This window comes from Sparus aurata, chromosome 13 (genome assembly GCF_900880675.1).
Source record: "Sparus aurata chromosome 13, fSpaAur1.1, whole genome shotgun sequence".
In the NCBI taxonomy this organism is placed as follows: Eukaryota; Metazoa; Chordata; class Actinopteri; order Spariformes; family Sparidae; genus Sparus; species Sparus aurata.
Window position 1 is genome coordinate 10,775,030 of NC_044199.1, and position 23,341 is coordinate 10,798,370.

The following is a 23,341-nucleotide window of genomic DNA, read 5'->3' on the forward strand; positions in this document are numbered from 1 at the left end:
GAAAGCGAAATGAGCTAAATGAACCTAATATAAATGAAAGGATGAATGAATTATAATATGGCACTATGTCTTTAAACACTGTCAACATCTGGACTGGACTTCATCCATCCGAAATAACAACATAACATTAGACGGAATATGTATCATAAAGTTGGGACTCTTAATATTTTTTGTGTTTTATTTATGTAGGTCAAGGACTAAGAGAACGGTCGAGAACAATAAGGTCCACGAAAATGTGAGTGAGGAATGAATCAGGAACAACTTAATAATAATAATTAACAAGTAATCTCGATATAACTGCGATTTGAGGACTTAATGGTTGAAAATGTTGAATTACTGAGAACATACTAGTATATCAATGAGTCATTAACTATATCAACGAATCAGCATACTGACCACTTTCTTCATTAGTTATTGTTGATTAACTGATTACTCTTTTAGTGCCTCCTTGAGTAAAGTAACAGATAATACTGAGTAGTTACTAAGTAGTCCCTCATTACTTCACGATCATGGAAACAATGTTTCCTTAATAACAAATCAGAGACTGCTGATTCTTACAAAACAAGAAAAAAACAAACAAACAATCAAACAAACACACACACAAAAAAAACGTTTAGGTTAGGGTTAAGGTGTGAATTCAGGTTTGGTAAAGGTTGGGGTTAGGCTCTCTAGAATGAATGGAAGTAAATGTAAGGTCTGAACAAGGACAGCTGCATGTGTGTTATCGTGATTGTAGCAGTTGAAAGAATCATAATATTGTTGTAGCAATTATTTCTCTCTGTAAGCTACAAGAAATGAAAAAGAAATATGTTTTATTTCAGAATGGTGTTATGAAGATGGAAGTAAGCGGCAGAAAGAGTGGGAGAAAGACACAGGAATCCAGAACAACACAACCAAAGAAGACTTTCAAGCTACAAGGTGTACAAGTTACACAATTTTATTGTTTCTTTGATTGCACCGTACAAGCCTGACATAGAAAAAAGCACTCGTAAATGTCAATTTACAAGTGAGCGTTGTAGCAACGTTAAATATCCCATTACAAAACATCTTTCTCCCTATAGAAAATGTAAAAAAAAAAAAGAAAACAACAAAAAAGAAAAAAAACAACACAAAGTATAGCCGCACGTCTCTAAAATAGTACTGAGAGAATTGGAGAAGAGTAACACAGAGCTGGATTATTTGGCAGCGACTGTCTAACTTGATCCGCGGGGAGCGACAGACGAGGCATTTGGCACTGTCATTGGTCCACAACAGGTCGCAGTGAGGCTCCTGCAAGGTGGCAGGGGGAGACATACATTGCATTGTGACAAATAAACAACCCTACACTATTCCCAGGGAGGAGACCGCAAGATGAAGGAGGACCCTACTTTGCCTTATTTCACCCCATTATGCCATAATTCCCAGGCTTGTTCTTTTGTCCCGAACCGCACATGTGTCTGCGTATGAGCTCATGCACACCGTTTCATGATGTGGTAAGTAAACGATACCGTGCGTGCAGGGTTTGGACTAAGAAGTCTGTGAGAATAATGGCGTGCGTTTGAAAACAACTATACGTGAATACATGTGATAGCCATCAGTTCCCTGGAAAAATACGTCGCAATTGAATGCTTTGGAGTTTCTGCCGCACGGATAGCGTTTACAGTACTGTAGCATCCAAGAATAAGAAATAAAAACATTACATTCAAGCATTTCCATTGCTGTGCTTTGGGAGTGAAAGCAACATTGTGAACTTTAACATTTCTGACAGCCACCTTCGGAGTTCTCCGTCCAATTAGCCCACTGGCTGAGGCTCCACATCAGGTGTCCGACTGTGTCCAGTGTGGCTTTGTTTGAGTCATGCGTGAGCGAAGCTGGGTGGGCGCCTGCGCATCGGTGTGTAAGGATTACCTCACAGTCGGCGTGGTCGTTAGACGCAAGTGGCTCGGCTTGGAGGGGAGGGGGGGTTTGATGCCTCGGGGAGGGGTTTGTGCGGGGGAAGCAGTGTTTTCGACGCTGAAGGTTTTCATCAGCTGAGCCACCCGGCCACGCCCTGCGCAGGTCGGGGCGCTCCCTGATGACCCGGGCTCCTCTGGGGCGGCCCTCCGAGACGCTTGTGATGCACCGATATCTGCGAAGAGAGAGGGGTCAGATTTCCTTAAGAGCTCGAACATATGTCAGTCTGACTCGTATTTCAAACAACGAGTAAAATTGGGTTTATTTTTGTGAATATATCGAAATTGTCTGACAGTTGGATTAAGAATAAATACATGATTGGGAATTTCAAAATGCCATTAACAAAATATTTAATGACAGTGACTATTTCTAAGTTTAGTGTTCTTGGGGTTTATTAATATGACACCTGCAGTTCACTTGTTTTTAGTGCTACCTCTTATCCGTCATAAACTGTGCTAACATCCCGAAATAAACCTTTTTTAACTAATAATAATAATAATAATGATAATACATTTTATTAAAGGTGCACTATGTGGTTTTGTTAAGAAATTTCAATCAGATGAGACAGACCTTGAGTGACTGATTTCTTATGTCTAAACAGACTCTCTTCACTGTCATGACTGAATAAACAAACTGACCTTAAGGCACAACACAGTTTCAGACTGTTATACTTTGTTTCTATGTGGCGGACCCTGCCACCCTTCTAGCTTGAAACAATGTTCTGGGCAGATTATGTTCCTCTGAGAACAGCTTGTTTATTCGGTTACGAAACAAATAAATATGTCAGAATTTGCTATATTACCTAACTGATATTGTGAATAGTAAAATCCTGAGTTTGGATTTATTTTCCAAAACTACATTGCGCCCTTTTAACCAAAACCAGACGAGGCAGACAAAATGAGAATTAAGGACATGATCATGGAGGACGTAAAAAGAATTAAATAAATTTAGATTTTAGGACACGATCATCACCTCATTTGCACTCTCTTCACAAATTTTTCGCTTCACTCTGTATTATGAGACGATTTTCCGGACTATTCCCGTCACACGCGGACTTTGTTTACTGTCAGTGGTCACTGTCTTGTTTCAGGAGGAAACACAACACCATTTTAGGAGAACATGAAATCCAGGTGAAATCCAGTTTAAACTCCTTGTGTTTCAGTGCAAACCGCAAAGAATGACAGCTACATATTCAGCGCATCTCTGTTACAGTATTCTTTTTGTAAAAGCAGGAATCCAGTCTTCCCACACCGCTCGATCATTTCCCCTCTCCAAATACTGTTGCCTACATTTCTCCTCTACCTTTTTTTCCTCCTTTTCACTCGGCTCCCTTTATCCCACTCTGCCTGAGCAGAGGTCATCCTCAGTGGAAGTGTAGTAGGGACACAGCTGGGTGTAGTTTGTGCGTGTGTGTGCACGCTCGCTTGCTGAGGTACTGTGTTTGGAAGAGGGTGTAATTGAGGGAGGAATGGAGGGAACAGGAGTAACGGAGGGGAGGGAGGGCCACAGGGACGGCAATGGAGAGCAGACAGACGCTGCTCAGACACCAGAAGGCTTGAGGAGCCACATATTTTTAGCGTCATCCCCGGGGGACAGAGATATGTGAGAGCGCCCGCGTGCACATGGGCTACAGACACACACTCACACACACACACACACACGCGCACACACACACACACACACACACACACACACACACACACAGACTGGCGAAAATAAAGTGAAAACATGCACAAGCATACACACAGTTTCTCACTGCGAATTTCAAAAGACACACGCGCATTCTCATGTTACTTTCAGGCTCGCAGACACACACACACACACAACACAAGCATGCACCTTTGCACAGCCCTACTGCTCATGGATTCAGTCACGCATGCAGCCATCTCTGACTAACACAACACAACAAACACACACACACACACACACACACACACACACACATACACACATAAAGGTGGGGTACAGCCAAAAAAACACACTGGGGCCAGGAAACCTTTAAAGCTCTTGATGTCTTGCAGGCATAAAAAGGAAAGACCTAAAGTAGCCTTTAAGGTTGTGTTATTGTTTACCGTTGTTTACTCCCCTTCCTCTCCTCGCCCTCTCTCTCCTGCCCCTCTCTCCCGTGGCTCTAACACCTCCCTCCGCCCTCCTCTTCATCTCTTCCTCTCTCCCCGTCTTGCCCTGCCTTCCTCTGCCCCCTGACCCGCGGTTCCTGTGTTAATGTCCTCTCGCCGCGCTGCGTGGGCTTGCCTCTGATTGTCTCGTTGTGTTGTGTGGTCACCACGGAAACCTTGGATAGGCTCCAGCAATTGAGGCTGACACACATTCAGGCACGCACCGAGCACACACACACACACACACACACACACACACACACACAAATGCACACAAACACGGATGCGCGTGCGCACACACACACTCATGGTCAGAGAGTTTTTTGAGCTCAGAGCCTCGATGCAGGTCTGAGTGGAATGCTTAATAGAGAGACAGAAAGATAGAGAGAGAAGGAGGAGAAAGGGAGTTGGTGTTTTGTTGAAGAGAAAAAATACAAGTATATATACTGTACCTGTTTATATATATATATTTTATATATATACTGTATATATATATATATATATATATTTTATATATATACTGTATATATATATATATATAGGCATTCAAGCAAAACCTTCCCACAGGTAACCTGACGAACCTGTCTTAACACACCCCAAAAAAAAATGCTCAGACCCCCACGCCTTTCTGCCTGAAACTCTCCTCAGCAGCTGCACTCTTCAGCTCCGTCAGCAGAAACAGTCATTAAAGCTACCTGCGAAAACACCTATTAAAATGAAAGAGAATCTCCGCATTAAGTCACTCGTCAGGATTGATTAATCTCCCATTTGAGCTTTGCTACGCCACTCCTCACATCTCAGTCCAGCTCGTAAATGTACGGGGAGGACAAAGAGGAAGGGGGCGGGAAGCAGTGTCACTGACCAGGCTAGCACAAAAATTAAAGGCCAATCTATCTCTTTAAAGACCTCCACGTCTCTGGCAGAAAGAGAGGGTGGTGGGTGGGTGGGGGTGGGGGGGTGGAAGTGGGGCAGAGGGCAGAATTCCCGAGCAGCGTGTCTGTGGACTGAAGGGCAGGGGGGAGGAGGTGTGTGTGTGTGTGTGTGTGTGTGTGTGTGTGTGTATAAGCAAAGCGCGGGGCAGTCGGGGAGGGGGGGGGGGGGTGCTCCTGCGTGGGGGCTGGGGCCCCTGTCACTTATCAGCTCTGGCTGAGCGTCGCCCAGGGCTAGAGTCGGGAAGCAGCGCTGGAATGCGTGTCCTTCCCTCTGAAGGTGAAGAGAGAGGAGAGGAAAGCCGACCGACAGACAGAGACGGGTTTATAAACATGAACACACACGCACACACACACATGTACTCATACCGCCAGCTGCTGGAGATTGATACACTTTCACGCTCGCGTATGCATCAAATTGCACGACACATATGCACGCTAACACGCCGCCGATATTTCTGCATCTCCAGGTTCAGCTCCACGCTCATTCTGACCCTACATGCTCCCCCTGTTATCTGACAAGTTACATCCTCCGTTTTCAATTTTATGCAGATGGCACACATCTTAGAAGGAAACATATCATGCTCATTTTCAGATTCATAATTTTATTTTGGGTGACTACTAGAATAAGTTAACATGCTTCAACTAAAAAAGTAAAATAAAAAAAGACACATCAGTTTCCTCATACTGTCCTGGGCTCCAGCACTGTATTCCCCCTCCTGTCTCTTTAAGGCCCCCCCCCCCTCCTGAACACAGAGTCTCCTCTGATTGATCAGCTGACACACGCCTGAGCTAGCACCGTTTTTTTTCCCCGTTCGGCTCTGCTGTGTGTTCCGCTTCCGGTTAGCTTCGCTTCTACTGTAAATATAGACAGAAATTATGCAAATGTCTGACATGGTTGCGTAGTGCCATGTCACAAAGTCAGGGAATTAAAGGCGGAACTACTGACGGGGCGTTTCAGGAGCAGTGTTTTCTGTGGGAGAGAGGAGCTCCCCTTGAAGCGGACTTTGGGCTTTTTAACTTTCAAGACCGTTTACATGCACTAGAACCTATATGACACAGTGAAGGAAGGGAAAACCTGAAAAAGCATAATAGGTCTCCTTTAACAGGGCATTTTAGAATAACAATATCCATGGTTTTAAGAAAGAGTAGACTGGTTTAAACTAATTGTCACCCTCGTACGCAAACAGCCAGAAGACACTGATCATTTAGGTTTGAAGCAAATTTGGTGACAGCACAAATATTATCGGAACTTTAAGTGTAAAATCCAAATCGCAAAAAAATCGCATTTTTAGATATTTTTCGGTGAAAAGTGAGAGGCAAAAATTACCATTCTCGCTTAAAACATAGTAAATAATATCACAATATCTGTCAGTATAAATGAAATGTGATATTTTTTTTCATAATGAAAACTATTTTCTCACTTAGATTTTCTTATTTATTTTTCTTTTTTTCAGATTTTTACCTGACGTCATTTAAAACTTTAGGCTAATAGTATTTATATTGATGATACATAAGCATAAGAAGTCTAGATCTGAAGAAAGTTCTAATTATCATAATTATTTTTAAAAATCGCATCAATTTCCTGACATTTACAACTGCATCTTGACAATATCCGGAGCTCGTTACTTTGGATACATTTCATACTGTCATCTCTGCTCCATTAAAAACAATGATTTGTTTTTGTCATGGCGTCCACTCTCATAAACAACTTCTTGAATCCTCAAGCGTTTTATTCGGCAGGTCAGAACAGGTTTAGTCCAGCTCCAGTGATACTTGTAAAACACACTACATGAGTGTCACTAAAGCAGATTATTAAGTTCTACAAGTGAAGTGTGGGCCGCAGCTCCCGCTCACAGGATGCAGGAATCCTTGTCATTACCCACATTCAAAAGAAAACAGCTGAGGCATGAGCCTTATCCTAGTCGGCCTCCTCCTCCCCTTGGAACGAGCTTCCTGCCATTGTCAAGGACAGACACTCAGTATTTTTTGTCCAGAGTCAAGACACATTTATTCAGCGCTGTGTTCGGCCCACCTCGACTCCCACCGCACCAGCTGTTCCTTTCCTTTTCCTTTCCCTTTCTTTTCCCCACACCCGTCTGTTATTCGCTGCCCTGGCATTGCCCACTGATCTCATATCCAGCCCCTAACGTGGGTGCAGGCGCACAAAAACACACAAAAAAAAGAAAAACAACACTCCCATGCTACCATGATTTATTGGAGATGTATCTTGTGGTTTCTTCTTTTTTTTCTTTCCAGATTTTAGTCATGCCATTTCTGTGAAACTGTTGATCCCGATCCAGCTGATAAATCACCTTAAAAGCTCGGAGCTCACGGCTACATGCCTACACAAACAGATTTCTTACTCGACGGCAGCAGAGCAGAAACTCCCCGGAAACGCTCTTTGATTGTGACATTCGATATTCAGTCCAGTTTTAGTTTCTGTTGATATCTGAAAAGATAATTTCACAAATGTTTCCAGGATTTTGCTTCTCGATGACATTATTAAGAGCTTGTTCGCTCTCCTGTGTCTGGATTTTGGAGGGAGATTTTTACCCGGACTCCAAGATCGACAATAAAGTGCCAGAATATTTTTCAGACTGACAACAGAGAGTTCAAGGGGAAAAAAAAGAAAGAAATAGTGTATAGAGTTTTTAATAGAGTTTTTCCCCCCCATTCAGCTGTCTTTATCAAGTCCTAGGCACTCATTATTGCCGATTGCTCTTGTTTGTCAAGAAGACAATTTACCTAAATCAGCTCTCTCATAAAATGCTCAAATGCTGTAAACTGAAAAACTCAACTTTCAGGAACTGTTGCACAGAGTGTGGTGCGATTGTGCTGTAGGATGAACATGTTTCCAGCAGAGGGACCCTATGGAAATAAGGGTTTCTATCCAACTGGCCTTTTTTTTTCTTCTTTTCGCTACAGTATCGCTGTTTTCCACTGGATGGTGCTAACTTCACCTTCACACCAACCCCCCTTTATTCTGCATAACTGGGTCACTGTGTGGTGAATGAGCGTTTGGTCAATTCATGAAACTGGCGGCCGCGTTCAGACAGGAAGTCTAGGAATTGCAACTATGATTAAAAAGAAGACAAAAGTAACATGCACAATACAGTGGAAGACAATCACGAACATATTATTCATGTCAAGGCCAGAGATATCTGCGGTGAGAGAAAAAGCCTGAAAAGTTCAGCGCAGACACAAAGAGAGAAACAAAAAGACAGAGCACCTTCCTACTGGTTTGTGAAAAGATGCACAAAATGAGAAACCAGGTTCAAATGTTATTCTTGTGACGGATGCAGTTGATTGGCTAGTTTTGCCACCACTCTCCCATTACCCCATGTTCTTTACTGGTATAATGACAGCAGGGTGTCAAAGGTAGACAACATTATGTAAGACTAGTTCACAAATTCTAAGACTGATTCAAATGCCAATTTTCACATGTGGCTGAATCTCAGATGTATAGATATTCTCAGTTTTGGGGGGCTTGTCTAGTGACTTCACAAAATAAATATAATTGTATTCCGTAACAATTCTGTTTTACTCCACTCTGTGATGATCGTGGAGTAGAGTTGATGATCAGAAAAATTATGAATACAGGATCCAACAATCAGCTGATCCACAGTAAACAGTGTGTATATATACATGTATATACATGTGTAAATATATGTACTTTTGATATTTAAGTACATTTAATATCAGATCCTCTAAGGCTTTTAGTCAAACACAAAGTAATATTACTTTTTCTCTAGTATGACTTTTGGGAACTTTTAAACACTGATTATTTTTGGTAAAAAGCTTATATATACGTAGAATATAAAGTCCCTTCTTTGTTCATATTTCTGGAACAATAACAACAACGACAACATCAAGGGGAGGATGGCTTACAGGGAGCCGTACGACGCTATGCACTGGACAGGCTCCATTGACTGGGCAGTGCAAACTTAAACTCCGATCTCTGTTTTTGCACCGCCTGTCGTCTGCCAATCAAATCAATGCGCTTTGCTTGCTTTGGCCACACTTGGTCGATTCCCTTGATATTCAGGTGCGTTTAGACGTAGTTTGGCCCGTCTGTTAGGCTACATTTTCATGTTTTGTGAAGGTTGCCCAGTTCAAACATTCCTTTTAAAAATGACTTCATTTGATTAAGTAATTTAAATGGTTATTCCTCATAACATTTAAAGGTTACTTCAAAAGTAACCTTTACCGCTCTGTATATTCTTATGGAGTTAAACTAAACTGGGGGTGAAACAAAAAGTACTGAAAGATATTTCATTTCTATAGACATATTTCTCACCAGACAGTTAATGCAGTGAATACAGGACATTAATACACCATGGGTTTGAGTTAGGAAAAACATACTGAGTATGCCAAATCACCAAATGGCAGAGAAAAATAGATGATTTAAATGAGCTGAAGGTTACCATTTAAAAAAAAAAAAAAAAAGATTGTCAATGACGCTGAAGTTCGGAGGTTTCCTAATGCTCATTTCAGCCGACAGGATATTAAAAAGGGGGACCGGTGTTTTTTCTCTTATACGTCTGTCCTCAAGCGTCAGACATGAACTGGTTGAAAATGGCCGTGCATCTCGATCAATCTAGCCTGCTAATTTCACAATTTCCCCCGCCGCCCATGACAATCGAGAAGCTACCAAAACAAGCAGGTGTGTGGGTGCGATGTGGAGCCGCGACACAAATCCCGGTCACATAAGCTTTTTTTTCCCCCTCGAGGCTGGCCTCATTTTGCTCTGCCAGTCCATAAAGATTCCAGCGGGCTGAGGCACTATTTGGCGAGTACATTAGGTTTGGAGGAAATAAATCCCTCTTCCTTGCTGCAGTGCTGAGAAATCTATCTGGTGTGAACTTTGCTCAGCCGGGTTCTGCTCAGCTCTCCGCACACGTTATGACTCCGAGAGGAGAAGCAGTGGAAAAGGGGTTCTGTGTTGTTGGAGTCATGTAAGCTTGTTGCAGAGGTATTACTGGCACTGTGCATGTAAAAAAATGTACAAATACTTTATACTTAAACCTGTTTTGAGGTGGTTATTGTGTCTTTTTATGTTCTTTGATTTTCTTGAGCTTTTTAGGAGAATTTAGGACAGCTGGACAATAACACCATGTACAACATAACAACTGAGTGCTCAGAATGTGAATGATCGTATTGAACCCAGCTGACATTTCAAATAGTAAAGACTAATAAATGGGGTTATTCGCCAGAGAGGAAAGGTATTTGAGTTTTACACGACGGTATGTGTGGGTTTACTTAGATTTAATCACACGACGAGGAACATTTCACTTCTTGCAAAACATACTGCAGCTCTACAACAACCCACATAAGTAGATGAGATCATCAGGGAGATGATTGGCTCTTCTGTTACAGATTCAGACTTATCTGAGTTTGATTAAGTCATCAAATTGAAAATATTTCAAGTCCTGAGGATGAATTCTCATTAATGGCACTAAATAAAGTTTACCTCCTTTCATGATTGTCATATTACAGTTACTAATTGTATGTAGCCACAAATAGACACATTACCATTGCGCCGTAATCAGCTGTGTTTGATAAAGAAAAACAGTATTAAAAATATGCGGCGTCTTTTCTTTCACTCACCTCCAGATGAAATGCACATGCTAGACAGATTAAGATCCTTTATTAAAGGAGGTGGTGGGTCTCATACCGCTTTTGTCCACAGGGGTCGCCAGAGTAAACAAAAGATTAAAGCTCCTTGTAGCAGCTTTAACATATTTCATTTCAGTGGATCCGAATTAAAAACGCTGAGGTTGAGTTGAGCTGTGTGTGTTATTTATACGTTTTGTTTTGAACCTGTAGGCTACGACTACAGAGTAGCTCCCTTCCTCATGCTGTGAGACCCCTATACTAATGCTCCACACTTCACCCCGAATATAGTTTTCATTTTTCATAATTTCTTGTGTTTTTTATGGGTTGCAAAGAAAGACGACGACTATAATACGGTTAGACAGTCTTTGTTGTTGTTTGACGTGAATGTGTGAATCGTATATATTGAAAAATCGGAATAAAATCATAGAAGTTTGACAATAAGATTCACGGATAGCAATTTCAGGGACGTCTCTCATTAGCGGTGTTTATCCATGATGACACCATCCATAATTAGCACTGCTGTGGTACTTCTCTCGATTAGCCAGCGAGCGAAAGACGAGAAAGTGGGGGAGTGGAATAAAATACTGTCTCAGTCTGAGGGGGCGAGAGCACAGAGGGATGTAAGTGTCACTTTGGGCAAAAAATTAGTTCTATATATCAAACGAGATCTGAAATGAAACGTTTAATATATTTAAAATATTGTCGTGTGTTGCCATCTACATCTTTATGAAATTCTAATATCAAAGATTGAATTTGATAAACAGTGTCCGGGCAGTAGGTTTATTTTTTTGGCCCTCTGGTTTTGAAATTTAGACTAGACTTGATGCTCGCTCACCTTTCCCACCCTGTGATTCCTTGGGCTTCTGAGGCTCCTGTGCACGCAGGCCAACTTTGGTGGGTATTGTTGCTCCACAGTCTATTTTGACAGTGCTGCTGGGGGAAGCTGATGGCGAGGCGGTGGCGGCGGCGGTGGCCAGCCTCAGATTTGCGAGGCCAGGCCTTGTGTTGACAGAGCCTGGTGCCGCATTTGCAGAAGCCGGTCTCACATTGACAGGGCTAGCTCTCATGGGAGGCCGGGAGCAGATGGAGGGCTGGGGAGCCGACTTCTCCTCAGTTGCACTGGCTGACTTCGACTCGGGCTGCGTCGGGGAAGAGTGACAAAAGAGGACAGAGGAGTGTGATCAGTGTTGACAGCTAATTCACATACAGTGGAATTACTGTCATGTTTGATTAAATCACCGGATAAATGATTCACCAAATTACAGCTCTACAGACGACTCCACTGTGCCGTAATGAAACACACACAACTATGACCACTGATTAAGAGTTTAAGGATGTGTGGAGGGAAAATTATAAGGTGACTTGGAAATCAAGCTGCCTGGCTAATCTTCCTCCCTGATCTCACGCCTTCCTAATCAACAATCTCACTCGCTCCCCCCTCTCTCAGGCTGACTCCTTCCCTCTCTAAATCAACTGGAGAAAACCTGCAGCGGCAACCGCCACCGCTACATCTGCAGCACCAAAAACCAGCCTCCCCCTTTCCACATATCACCTACAAACAAGACATTGGACGTAATAATGAATCCTGCAGAGAGGGGGGGGGGGCTGTGATTTCTTGGCCGTCACACCCTCCAAACCTCCTAAGGTGTGGATGTTCATTGCCACATCAGCACGGGTTGGCCGGAGATGTGCTGGGGCCTGTCGTACAGAGAGTCTGGTATGGATTTTTAAGAAGTGAGGGAGAGACGTTTCTCTCTGTGGCAAAGAGGAGGGGAAGAAAAAAAAAAACAAAAAAAAAAAACAGAGAACAGAGGAGAGCTCACGCGCCCAAACCTCAGGAGACTATCCCACAATCCCATCCATCTGCGACTGACGCATTCTCTATCTCTGGCGTTTTAATTCCCTGATCAAGTTCATCAACCATCTGTTCTAGGGCAGTCCAGCAATCCTGCCTCGCCTCTGTGATTCAGCTGTTCTCGTGGCGCGTGTCACCTGCACACACACACACACACACACTCACACAGGGACACACACATTTGCGCGCACACAAACACAGGAAGAGAAGGGAAAGCGAGGGGAGATAGAGGAGCACACTCCCCAGACAACCCCAAGGCTGGAGCCGATGATGGAGCCAGTGGGAGGACAGTTCAGTTCAGCTGTTCCCGGGAGAGAGCTGTGTGTGTGCGTGCGAGGGGCGCGGCGGCGGCGGCGGCGGCAGCTCAGGCGAGCGGGAGTGTGGAGAAGAGAGGGAGAATGCTGGGAGAAAGATGATCTGCAAAGAGAGGCTGGGAGTGAGGGGACAGCTGGCCCAACCACCATTTCCTGTTACTCACAGAGGGTGCCATGAGAAAGACACGCAAGCACTCTTTACAAGAGCCGAGGAGCGCCGTCCTTTACTATTAATCACCCTCTGCCGGGACATGTGAGGATCTGTCTTTAAAATGTGTTGTCCGGTGCAGAAATATAAAACAGATATTTGCTTTATAAACCATCTAAAGTGTCTTTAAAACTGGATTGCAGCGACCAGAAGAGGGGGGGGGGACGACTCGCTATTGCTTGAATTCACAGGTACCTTTTCTGCTGCTGCTGCTGCTGGAGGTGATGGATGCTCGCTCACTGACACCTGTGGGTTTAACAAAGACATTACATGAGCGTTCACAGGCCGTGATGCAGCCCCGAGAGCACAGAGAGCTCAGTCACAGCAGGCAGTGGCTCCAACTCACCGGCAGAGGGTGTAAAGTGCTCGTCTCCTCACGTTTCCCCTGTTGGGAGAGACAGTGCCATGTTAGACGATACCAGAAGGGCGACACGTCAGCCTTCCTTAACTGTGAGTCAGTTTTCTAACTTGGAATGAGCTCGGGTTTTACTGAGAGTTGGAAAGAGTTAGAGAAAAATAAGGACATGTTTGTGCAAGTGAGAAGCATGGGGATGTGACTGCGGCGCGCGCAGGATGCTCCAGTTTCCAGTGAGCGAGCAGCGCGCAGGCTCCAGCTCGCAGAGGCGTCGCGGTCAGGCCAGATGAGACCGTCCGCCACGGCTCGCTCCGTCTCAGTGTGTGCGCGGTTGCCATGGCGACGCAGCAAATCTCTTTTAAAGATAGCGTGAAAAAAGGGAGACATGTCCCCCCCCAACACCACCACCACCACCAACCCTCCAACTCCAAAATCAACAGCTCACACACAGCCAAGTGTACACACACACACACATCAAGAATATCACCACCCTGGAAATTATGCAGAGTGAAAAACCCTCTTTTGACACAAAGTAGAGGCTTTCGAATTAACAGACATTATTATAATGAGGAGGACTGATTTCCAGCAGCCTTTCATCGGGATCATATCTGAGAGTTTCCCGCTACTCTGCAGGTAGGAGAAGTGAAAATGAATGTTTAAGATGGAAGTGTTGAGAAAAAGAATCAAAGCTTGAAGCTTACGGGCGAGGAGGATGTTAAAGCAGTCTGGTATATAAGTCGGTAACAGACCCGGTGACACAGGGTGGTAAATAATCAATTAATCCTCTATCAGGTTGTTCCGTTTGGTCAAATAATTAATGTGGCAGGAGAAAAAGGGTGTGAAGGATTTTTTTTTTTTACATCCACTGAGGCACGTCATAATTGAATTTTTAACAGCCACACACCTTTAAATCCAGTGAAATTCCAGGTTGTGTTTTCGGAGGGGAGTTCTGCCTCTCAGATCTGACAGCTTCTGTGGTTTTTCTGCTCTTCAAGATAGTTTGATGGCTGCAAAAAACATAATCGGAAAAGGTCACATCCCTTCAGTAAGTACGCAAGTGTAAGTGTTCTCATGCATGTCACCCCCTCAAATGTTTATGACAAGGTCGTATTACTATGAATTGTTCGGAGGATTCGGCGCCTTCTTCTCTCCAAACCCTGAGCAGATGAATTTGGAGTTCAGCTCATCCACCTCGCCGATCACGACGACCGCCACGTCTCCGTCCCTGCCCAGCAGCCAGCTCACATTCTTACTGTTGGCTGGAGGAAAGACACACACATGCGCACGCACGCACACACGCACACACACACACACACACACACACAATGGGGAAACCCTGAGCTAAAGTTTGAAAATGTTAGGGAAATGTGCATAGATGCTTCACACAAAGAAGGGTTAAGGTGTGTGTAAAGAATCGAACACCTTGTATTCATACTCCCAACAAATAGAGGCAACTAACTCTGTTCTTTTTATGCATAGATAAGTGTAGCTGCTGTTAGCTTGTTAGCTCAGTTAGATGTGCAGCTAGCCAGACTACCAGGGGAGTGTTGGCATGTACACTGCTAGTGCAGGAGCTTTGGACCGCTGGGAAAGAAAGAGGTTTTCAGACCTGAGGCTAGCTGGTTAGCATGCTAACTGAAGAAGATATCTACAACGCAAAACAGAGACATCATTGACATTATGTTTAATAGCTACTCTGTTAGTTTTTGAATGTAATGAGCTCAAATTCTTACATATTGCACCTTTAAACGAAGACAATCACTGAAATCACACTTAATAACGTATGGATTGTTTATGTAGTATGTTCTCTTTTCCTTAATAGGCCAAAAGTTGCTTGTTTTTTTGTTTTTTTTATCAAACTTTACAAAAACTGCTTTCTCTGGCTTTTTTATCAGTGTTTGGAAACCCCAGCCATAATTTGCAGATATTAGCAAATGTTTTTAAATACTGGCAGCTCTCAGATAATCACTTGCAGCTCCGTTCGTTCCAAAATGAAATATCAGTATCGGCAGTGTAGTCTGCAGAGTCGAGGCTGCTCTCTTGGACGGACAGGAGGCAGACAGACAGACGGACAGACAGACAGGAGCAGCAGCTGGTGGGTCACAGGCAAGCAGACCGCGAATGTTTGAGCCGAGGCTTTCATGTAGACGATACAAACGAGAGTTAACGGAGGGGGGGGAGAAACCCATCCACGTTCCATAAAACGAGATCCGCTCTTACGCTCTTCACTATCTATTTTTGTGAGGACAATGAGTCCTCACAACGGGCGCACAAGCAAGAGGCAGGGCACGCACACGTTGACAGACATAATGCCTTGTGCCTATATTTGGGAGCACGGGGAAGTGACTTTATGGAGATAAACCAGCTCAGTCGGGCTCAGAGGGTGAGAGCTGGTAGGGTTTGAAAACAGGACAACATACTTTCACGGCGAACTGGTTTTGCCAGCTTGCCCTGTGCATCGCCTTCTAGCAAGGGCACACCGTGGTGACGACGAACCTGCAGCCGTCAGAACGCTGGTAAACAAGCTATCAGTCCAAGCTGACAGCTGCAATCCGCAACAACATTGTCGGGTGCAGGTGAGATGAATCATGCCAGTATAAGGGCGTTCAGAAGATGACTTATGTAATGTTTTGGCATGTATCCCAGGTGCTACAGTAAGAGGCAGTGTAAAAAAAAATACACAGTCCCGAATGTAGCACTGCCTCGTCAAACCCAACAGAATGATGCTTTCTAAAGGGAAGATATAAATCATCTCGGTAACAAATTCAAGGTTACTTAAGAAAGTTGAGTCGCAGAAAAAACATTCATATTTGTCTCTTCCTCGTGCAAAGGTCACCAGTCTGCCCACGAGATAAACACAACCACACACAAACACGCCAGCGTGTAGTCACAGCCCATAAAGTCAGCCTCGGCACAGCGAGAGTCCCACGGCTGAAGGCCTGAGAGGGTCAACAGCAGCCGAGAGAGACGTTGGCTTCGTTTTTTTGTGCACAAAAACAAACTTAGCACGTCAGCCCTCCCACACGGCCCACCAGATATAATCAAACCCTCTCTCTTTGTTTCTCCCAACACATACATTTCCTGCGCGCTTCCTGTTTCTCCTCCTGCTGATTGTTCGAAGGTCTGAGAGTCTTGTCTCACTTCCTATTTTTGCGCAGAACCACGAAACTACCCGGTGTTTCCTCCGAGCTACAGACGGGGGAGCTTCTGCGTGGAGAAAGAGCCGTGAGCATGTGATCCCAGCCTGCGGCCTCCATCCAGCCTCCTATAAGGACAGCTGCATTGGTCATTAAAGAGATAGAAAGAGCACTGTTCTCACCCTCACTCTGCAGCACAGTTAATAGTAAGTGCTTTGTTATTAGCCAAGGCAAGACAGATCGCATTACTATGTCAATCAGAGTCAATGCAGCAACTGCAGTGTGCTGTTAATTGGATTGAAGTCATACATGAGTTTGCTTAGCAGAGGTGGAAGAAGCGTTCTGATCCTTTGAATAAGTCGAAATACTCCACTACATGTAAAAGTCCCGCGTTCAAAACCCAATTTACTTAAAAGTATCAAAAGTAAAAGTACTTCACTGTGTGCTAAAATGTCCCCTGTTGGTGTTTTACCATCATATATGATATGCTTGAATTAAATATTTGGATTTGGATTTTCCTGCTGTAGACGTTGAGCTATTTTTAACCACTAGAGTTACCTCCACAGCGAAGCATCTTATTCTGTTGTGTTCTCAGATCATTGTGTTTTTGTAGCGTCATCGTCCTGTGAGAACCACTCAGAAAAACAGCCTGTGTTCATTTTTGTGACAATGTATTTCTTTGGCTAATCCAAGATTATTTAGCTTAAAGGTCCAGAGTCTGGAATTCCGGGGGGGGGGGGGGGGGCTATCCCAGATAGCAAAATTGTGCTAGACAGGTCCATCTGGCCCACGTACCGCCTGGAATGATGTCTCCTTTTGTGCCAGATCGGCCACAAGCAGGCCACATCATATCATGTGGACCGCTTGGATACCACACGTCAGCCAAGAGCAAATCGAATAAACCAGAACCGGATGAGCCAGATCTGAGCCACAGCAATTTTGTTATCTGGGATGGCAGAATAAATAACATCATATTCATAATTGTGTCTGTAAAATCCTCTGAAACTAAGAATCCCTGTGTTTTTATAACCTGACAATGAGAATTTTAAAACGAGAAAGGGAACAGGGTCCACCGTGTCTGCACTTGCACCGTCATGTTTCTACGGTAGCCTAGAACCGACAAACTAAACACTTGTTCTAGGGAGGGCCCTTCTTGTTTGTTTGTAGTGTTTTTTCGTTTGTTTGCATATCTAGCAGCACCCTTAAGGGAGTGTGAGACGAGGGGTGTTCAGTTGGTTGCAATATGCAGCCACTACACTTAATGCCGAAACAATTCGCAACACAAGATCTTGGAAGCGGTAGGTGAATTTCCTCGACGCATTAAGAAACGCCTAATCCCTTCAGTTTATCAGAGAATTCACTTTCAAAATCACAAAAATGTAAGGTACGTGGTCGTCACTGGACTGGAAGGGTATGAAAAAAAAACGTAATCTGAGAAGCAACTGATAACGAAAGCTGTAAGACAAATGCAGTGGAGTAAAAAGCACAATGTTAGACTGTGCTGTAGTGGAATAGAAGAAGAAATTAGCATGAAATGGAAACACTCAATTAAGGGACCTTTACTTTTAACTTCGGTAGAGTAACTGAGTAAATGTACTTTCACTTTGTGTTGAGAAGTGGTGAGTACACGAGGGCTCAGATGAGAAAAACCTTTTAAAAATCTTCAACGGCAACGATTTTAGTCAATGTAGTTAGGGGATAATATGAGCTGAGAGTAGTAGTGTTGGTCTGAATTAACATTTTTAGTCACAAGCTATTTTTTTTAGCACGTTTTTAACTGACTATATTTAAAGTGTATGTATTGTCACTGCCTGTATCTTGTTAGCACTATTGCTAAATCTGGCATGTTGACGTTGTGTATTTTGTACTGGCATTAAACGACTCGCTCAGTCCCTCTCAAATAATAATTAAAAAAAATAATAATTTGAAAAAGTGTTGGGGACACATTACAGTTTGTACTTATTAACACCCCACCTCTGGTTTTCAACAAATGCGGCATCCTTCCAAACCTCTGTGGTTTGCCTTCACATCTAGACGCCCCTTTATTCGGAACATCAAAAAATAAAGCAATTTGTTAGCAATGCGGAGTCATTACACCACGCATTTCTCACACCAGCACCTGCTGCCACCGGAGAGAAAAATGCAGACGAGCAAGATTCTGTCCGACGTGTCGAACCGGTTTCGAGGACAGACTCGCAGCCTCCTGAGTTTCTGCTGTTTTGTTTTGTTTGATTGCTGCGTGAGCTCTGTTGACTCCAACTGTCGCTCTTGAACAGAAGCCAGTCCCCAATAAAAAACGCTTGCCGTCCATGCACGCTTGCTTTTGCATTTCCCCCTCGAGGGCAATTTTGTTATCTATTTTTTTTCTTGTTGCCTCTGTCAATCATTTGGGTTTGCATCTGCCACCTATTTTCAATCAAACACGTGTCCCGGACATGAGTGACATCTCTGACCAAGTGAAAATTCCTCATGTGGTGTGACTGAGCACAAAATGATCGGAGCGAGAGGCTGAAAGCAAAATATCTGTGTGAACTCCCCAACGCATTCTTCGTGCTCACCGCTATGGAAACATTATACCACTTCTTAAACACTTTTAATATGCGCCACTTATAACACACTCACTGCAGGGTCACTTTGCTTGTGTAAATGTTAGCATCATCTGTGGGTGTGATGTTAACATTAATTCAACATCGTCGATCTGCCGTATTGTTTGGGACTTCAGATATAAATAGAGCCTCACTTTACTGAAGCGTAAACGCTCTTTGGTTTCTGTCTGTATATCATGTTCAATCCTCCTCCACGTCTCCTCTTCTAACAACACGACAAGACACGTTAATGTGGAGCAGCTGGTGTTTGTTAGCCCAAGTTTGTGTTCGGGGAAACTTCTAAACTTGCTAAATGGACTTTAGGTAAGTGCTGTTCCCCTCTTGGCAAACAGCTGTTGGGATGACGGGGAACGAGAGCTGCAGTGGTGAAAGTGCAACCAGCAGCACACCCGAATGCACACACGCTTCTTCCGCTGCTTTGTAAAACCTCTATCAGGTAATTCGCAGCTCGCTGCGCACGCGTCTCGACTAAAAAGGGATTCAGAAACATGGATGACATTAACTCACAGGGGATTGACTGTTTTTCACATGTGGATTAGAATGGCGGAAACAACACACGGCGCGTGAAGTCACATAAAATTGGAATATCATCATTATTACCATCAAATGTTCAAGTCAAATTTGAACACGTCACAGGGAGGTCATGTCTCACGTGAACTGGACCTTGTTGGGTTTTTTTTTTTTGCTTAAGAATTAGAATTTCAGAATATGCAAATAAAAATGGCACGTGAAATAACATTAAATCTTCTTCAGGTGTCCATGTATTCATTCTAACCCCCCCCCCCCCCCCCCCCCACTGCTCCAAACCCTGTGATCAAACATTCTAATGTGAAATGAAACTAAAGGTAACAGTGGAAGTGGACTGGGCAGGATCTGGGTATAGGCATTCTAGGCACATGCCTGAGGCCTTAATGCCACTAGGGGGCCTAGACACAGGAGAAAGGATTTTTAAGAAGATTAGAATCTACAAACATCTCCGGTCTACAACTTCATGTCAGCGTTTACATATCTATTCATTCATTTTAAAACTTACAAAACTTTAGCAATGGTTTTCTTAATTGACTTACCAAGTGTGTATGAAAAAACGAAAAATATAAATACATCAGCTAAAATATTTAATAATAATCACGATTCAGGTCATTTTGATGTGTGTGTATAAGGAGGGCCACTGAAAAAAAGCCTGCCTAGAGTATTCTGTCCATTTAATCCGGCCCTGGAGTTGGACATTTTCACAATTTATATGCTTTTTTTCCCCGCAAATTTTAATTAGAACTAAAGCACAATGGTCAGTGTGCTTGAAAAAACTTGAAGCTGTCACCCTGTCACACTGGACAAACAGGAAGAAGATAAGTTAACAAAAGGTGAGGTGAGGTGGTTGCAGTTGGTTGGCATGGTTACCTTTTTTTGGCTTTGTCCTCTTGTCCCCCCCTTCTCTCTCCAGCTTCTCCTCCCGCTCCGTCCAGCGGCGCACTTGCTCCTGGCGCATTTTCAGGAACAGAGTCTTTTTTTGGTCCTCGTTGAGCGCCTCCAGCACATCGGGGTCGATGTACATGTCCTTTAGAATCTGCTGCAGCATGTTGGCGGCTGAATGGCCGGGGGGTTATAACCTGGGTGCCACCTGGCCGAGCCGGTCACAGGGGAGGAGAGGCTCTGTCCTTTGGCCTGCAGCTTCTTGGGGTGGAAGGCGTTGGTTTTTATAGCCTCATGTCGTTGAGAAGATTTGCGCCGCTTCTTTCCTTGAATCACTCTTGTTTACACACATCAACTCTTCCTCGTGAAGCAAGGGCGCATGCTCATCCACGCAAGCACTTGTACATACTGCACAGTCACACACACACACACACACGCACTCAATCAAAAATCCTGTTTCCTGACTGTGCTGTGCTGACAGTTCGTCCGCCCTGCACAGATGTCACTTTGCTTTGTCTTTGGTGGTCATCTTTGGGACAATCTACAAGGGGGGAAAAAAAACAAAACAGAGACCACTTGAGACAGGCATTTGGAGGATTTTGTTGTGCTCTTCAGATTTCACATTTTCTCTTAAAGTTGCAGTGTCCCATATATTTCTTAACCCAACCTCTGTCACGCTGAGAAACTTTTCTCTTCCTTGGAAAGTCTTCGTCAGTCGTCTATCTTGTCCCTCCCTTCATGAATACGGAAGAGCCCAAACCCTGTTCCCTAAACTGACAGAAAGGCTGTAGCCCACAATGGGAGGAGATTCCAAAGGAATGGGACTGTTTCTGTCATCATTATAGCCCCCCTCCTCCTCCTCCTCCTCCTCCTCCTTACCCCCTCCCCACCACACATCCCTTCCCCAAAAAAAACCCATGTTCCTTTCTCCCCCGAAAATCCCACGAGATAGCGGCTCCATTTTAACATGGTCACTTTCCGCTTGCCAGAGAGAGAGAGAGAGAGAGAGATAGAGAGAGAGGAGAAAAAAAACGAAACGGGGTCATAGCCCAGGGCAGCAAGAGCCGGTTTCTCTAACAAGGGGATTGAAATGGACTCCTCCAATCACAGTGGGTAGTTAAACAATGGCTACCACATAAGCAGCACTTGGAGGGAAAGGAAGCTTGTCTCACACTGAGAACTATCACACTGGTGGAATACAGATTTGGTGTCTGCTAAACACATTGCAGGGGTGCGCAGACGGAGAAAAACCCGGGGAGAGGTGGAGATTGGACAGAGAAAGCGCAAAGCCGAAGGGAGTTGTAAGAGAAGGGTAGAATTTGCTGAAGTACTCACAGTGGGATGTAGACAGCCGCTCCACAGCAGTGTGTGCTAACTAAGCTGAGAGAGTCAGAGCGCCTGTGGGTCCTCCTCGTCTTTGTGTGTGTGTGTGACTGGGCTGATGACATCACAGCATTCCATAATCTCTCTCTCCCTCCCTTTCTCCCTCTCTCTCGCTCTCTTCAACACACACACACACACACACACATACTACAACGCAGTGTGTTTAAAAAAAGGGGGGGGGGGAAGAGAGCAATGCAGGAAGATGACCTCACACAATAAAAAAAAAAAAAAAAAGTTGTTTAAGAAAATAAAAGGAGTGGAAAATCTTTAAACCTAAACTCAAAAATGGGACAGCATTTTCTCCTGAGTAGTTCCACAGATTTTGTTGTTGCTTTTTTAAAAAAAAAAATGTATTTCAACTTTTCTCCACAGAGAACGACCCAATTCCATACTGTTTTACTTTTGTTTATATGTGGTGGACCCTGCCACTTTACTAACTTAAAGTGAAACTCTCGCCAAAATGCAATTTAGGCTTTTTTTGTGAATGTATACGAGTCAAACCTTTGTGTAAAAGCATAATTACGACATAAGAGGCACTATTAAGATTTTCCCGTATTTTCGTTTTCGGGTCAAACTCATTTTCAATGGGAGTGCTTGGGGCACTTTAGCGATAGCATCAAAACCGCTATTTTTAAAACACTAAGACGGCTCTACACAACATGAAACTTTGTTTGTAGTATCACCAGGGTCTCTACACATGAACACGAGCATTGAGGACATTGTTCGTGTACACAGAGTTTGCTAAAAAGAGAGTTTTTGAACAACTCACCTTAGCAGTAGCTTGTTCCGCTAGCTGCCATCATGGCAGTATTGATCTCCGAATACGACGTAACCTGGACGAGAGTTAAGGTGGAACGCTACTGTCTTCCGGCAACAACTATTCACGCGATATCTCACGTGACTTTTCCGGCTTTTGATTTTAGTATTGTTCCTTATATATTGTTTTTCAACTTCAAGGTCAATATTGTTTTTCTCTAATGACAAAACAATGAATTATCTGTGCATTTATATGGAACTAAGCTTTAGGAGCGGTCCACCTTAACTCACCTCCATGTTACGTTGCATTTGGAGATCGACACTTCTCACTGGCGGCGGCGAGCAGAGGAAACGTCTGCTAATGTGAGTTGTCCAAAAACTCTCTTTTTAGTAAACTCTGTGTAAACAAACAATGTTCTCAATGCTCGTGTTCATGTGTAGAGACTCTGGTGATCCTAGAGCAAAGTTGTATGTTGTGTCGAGCCTTCTTAGTGTTTAAAAATAGCGATTTTGAGTGCCCCAAGCACTCCCATTTAAAATGAGTTTGACCTGAAAACGAAAATACGGTAAATCTTAAAAGTGCCTCTTTTGTCGTAATTATGCTTTTACACAAAGGTTTGACTCGTATACATTCATAAAAAAGCCCAGGTTGCATTTTGGCGAGAGTTTCACTTTAAAACAGTGCTCTGTAGACCTTATTTTCCTCTGAGAACAGCTTGT

The 23,341-nt window shown here is 43.8% G+C and overlaps 1 protein-coding gene across 4 annotated transcripts; it reads right to left on the reverse strand.

The window, feature by feature from the left end:
• Positions 1–921: 921 nt before the first annotated feature.
• LOC115594532 (SH2 domain-containing protein 4A) lies at positions 922–21,975 on the reverse strand. 4 transcript variants are annotated; one of them, XM_030438647.1, is made up of 8 exons: positions 21,818–21,974; positions 20,471–21,023; positions 14,444–14,588; positions 14,234–14,336; positions 13,321–13,359; positions 13,170–13,220; positions 11,433–11,736; positions 922–2,107 (listed from the first exon to the last, which is right to left on the reverse strand). In XM_030438647.1, the coding sequence occupies exons 2-8, from the start codon at positions 20,646–20,648 to the stop codon at positions 1,884–1,886; spliced, it is 1,044 nt and encodes a 347-aa protein (XP_030294507.1). In that variant the 5' UTR covers positions 20,649–21,023; positions 21,818–21,974; the 3' UTR covers positions 922–1,883. The 4 variants fall into 4 exon arrangements, with proteins under 4 accessions (XP_030294507.1, XP_030294509.1, XP_030294510.1 ...); XM_030438649.1 differs by lacking the exon at positions 21,818–21,974 and adding an exon at positions 21,150–21,275; XM_030438650.1 differs by lacking the exon at positions 13,321–13,359 and having other exon boundaries at positions 21,818–21,975.
• Between the last annotated feature and the right edge of the window lie 1,366 nt (positions 21,976–23,341).

What these genes read in the sequence shown, in the direction of transcription:
- LOC115594532 (XM_030438647.1), bottom strand. Translation starts at nt 20,648, where the DNA reads ATGCTGCAGCAGATTCTAAAGGACATGTACATCGACCCCGATGTGCTG. An exon ending in GAATTTCACTGGATTTAAAG is followed by an intron (nt 13,360 to 14,233) that starts GTGTGTGGCTGT and finishes CTCTCCCAACAG; the next exon opens with GGGAAACGTGAGGAGACGAG. An exon ending in CAGCAGCAGCAGCAGAAAAG is followed by an intron (nt 11,737 to 13,169) that starts GTACCTGTGAAT and finishes TCCCCGACGCAG; the next exon opens with CCCGAGTCGAAGTCAGCCAG.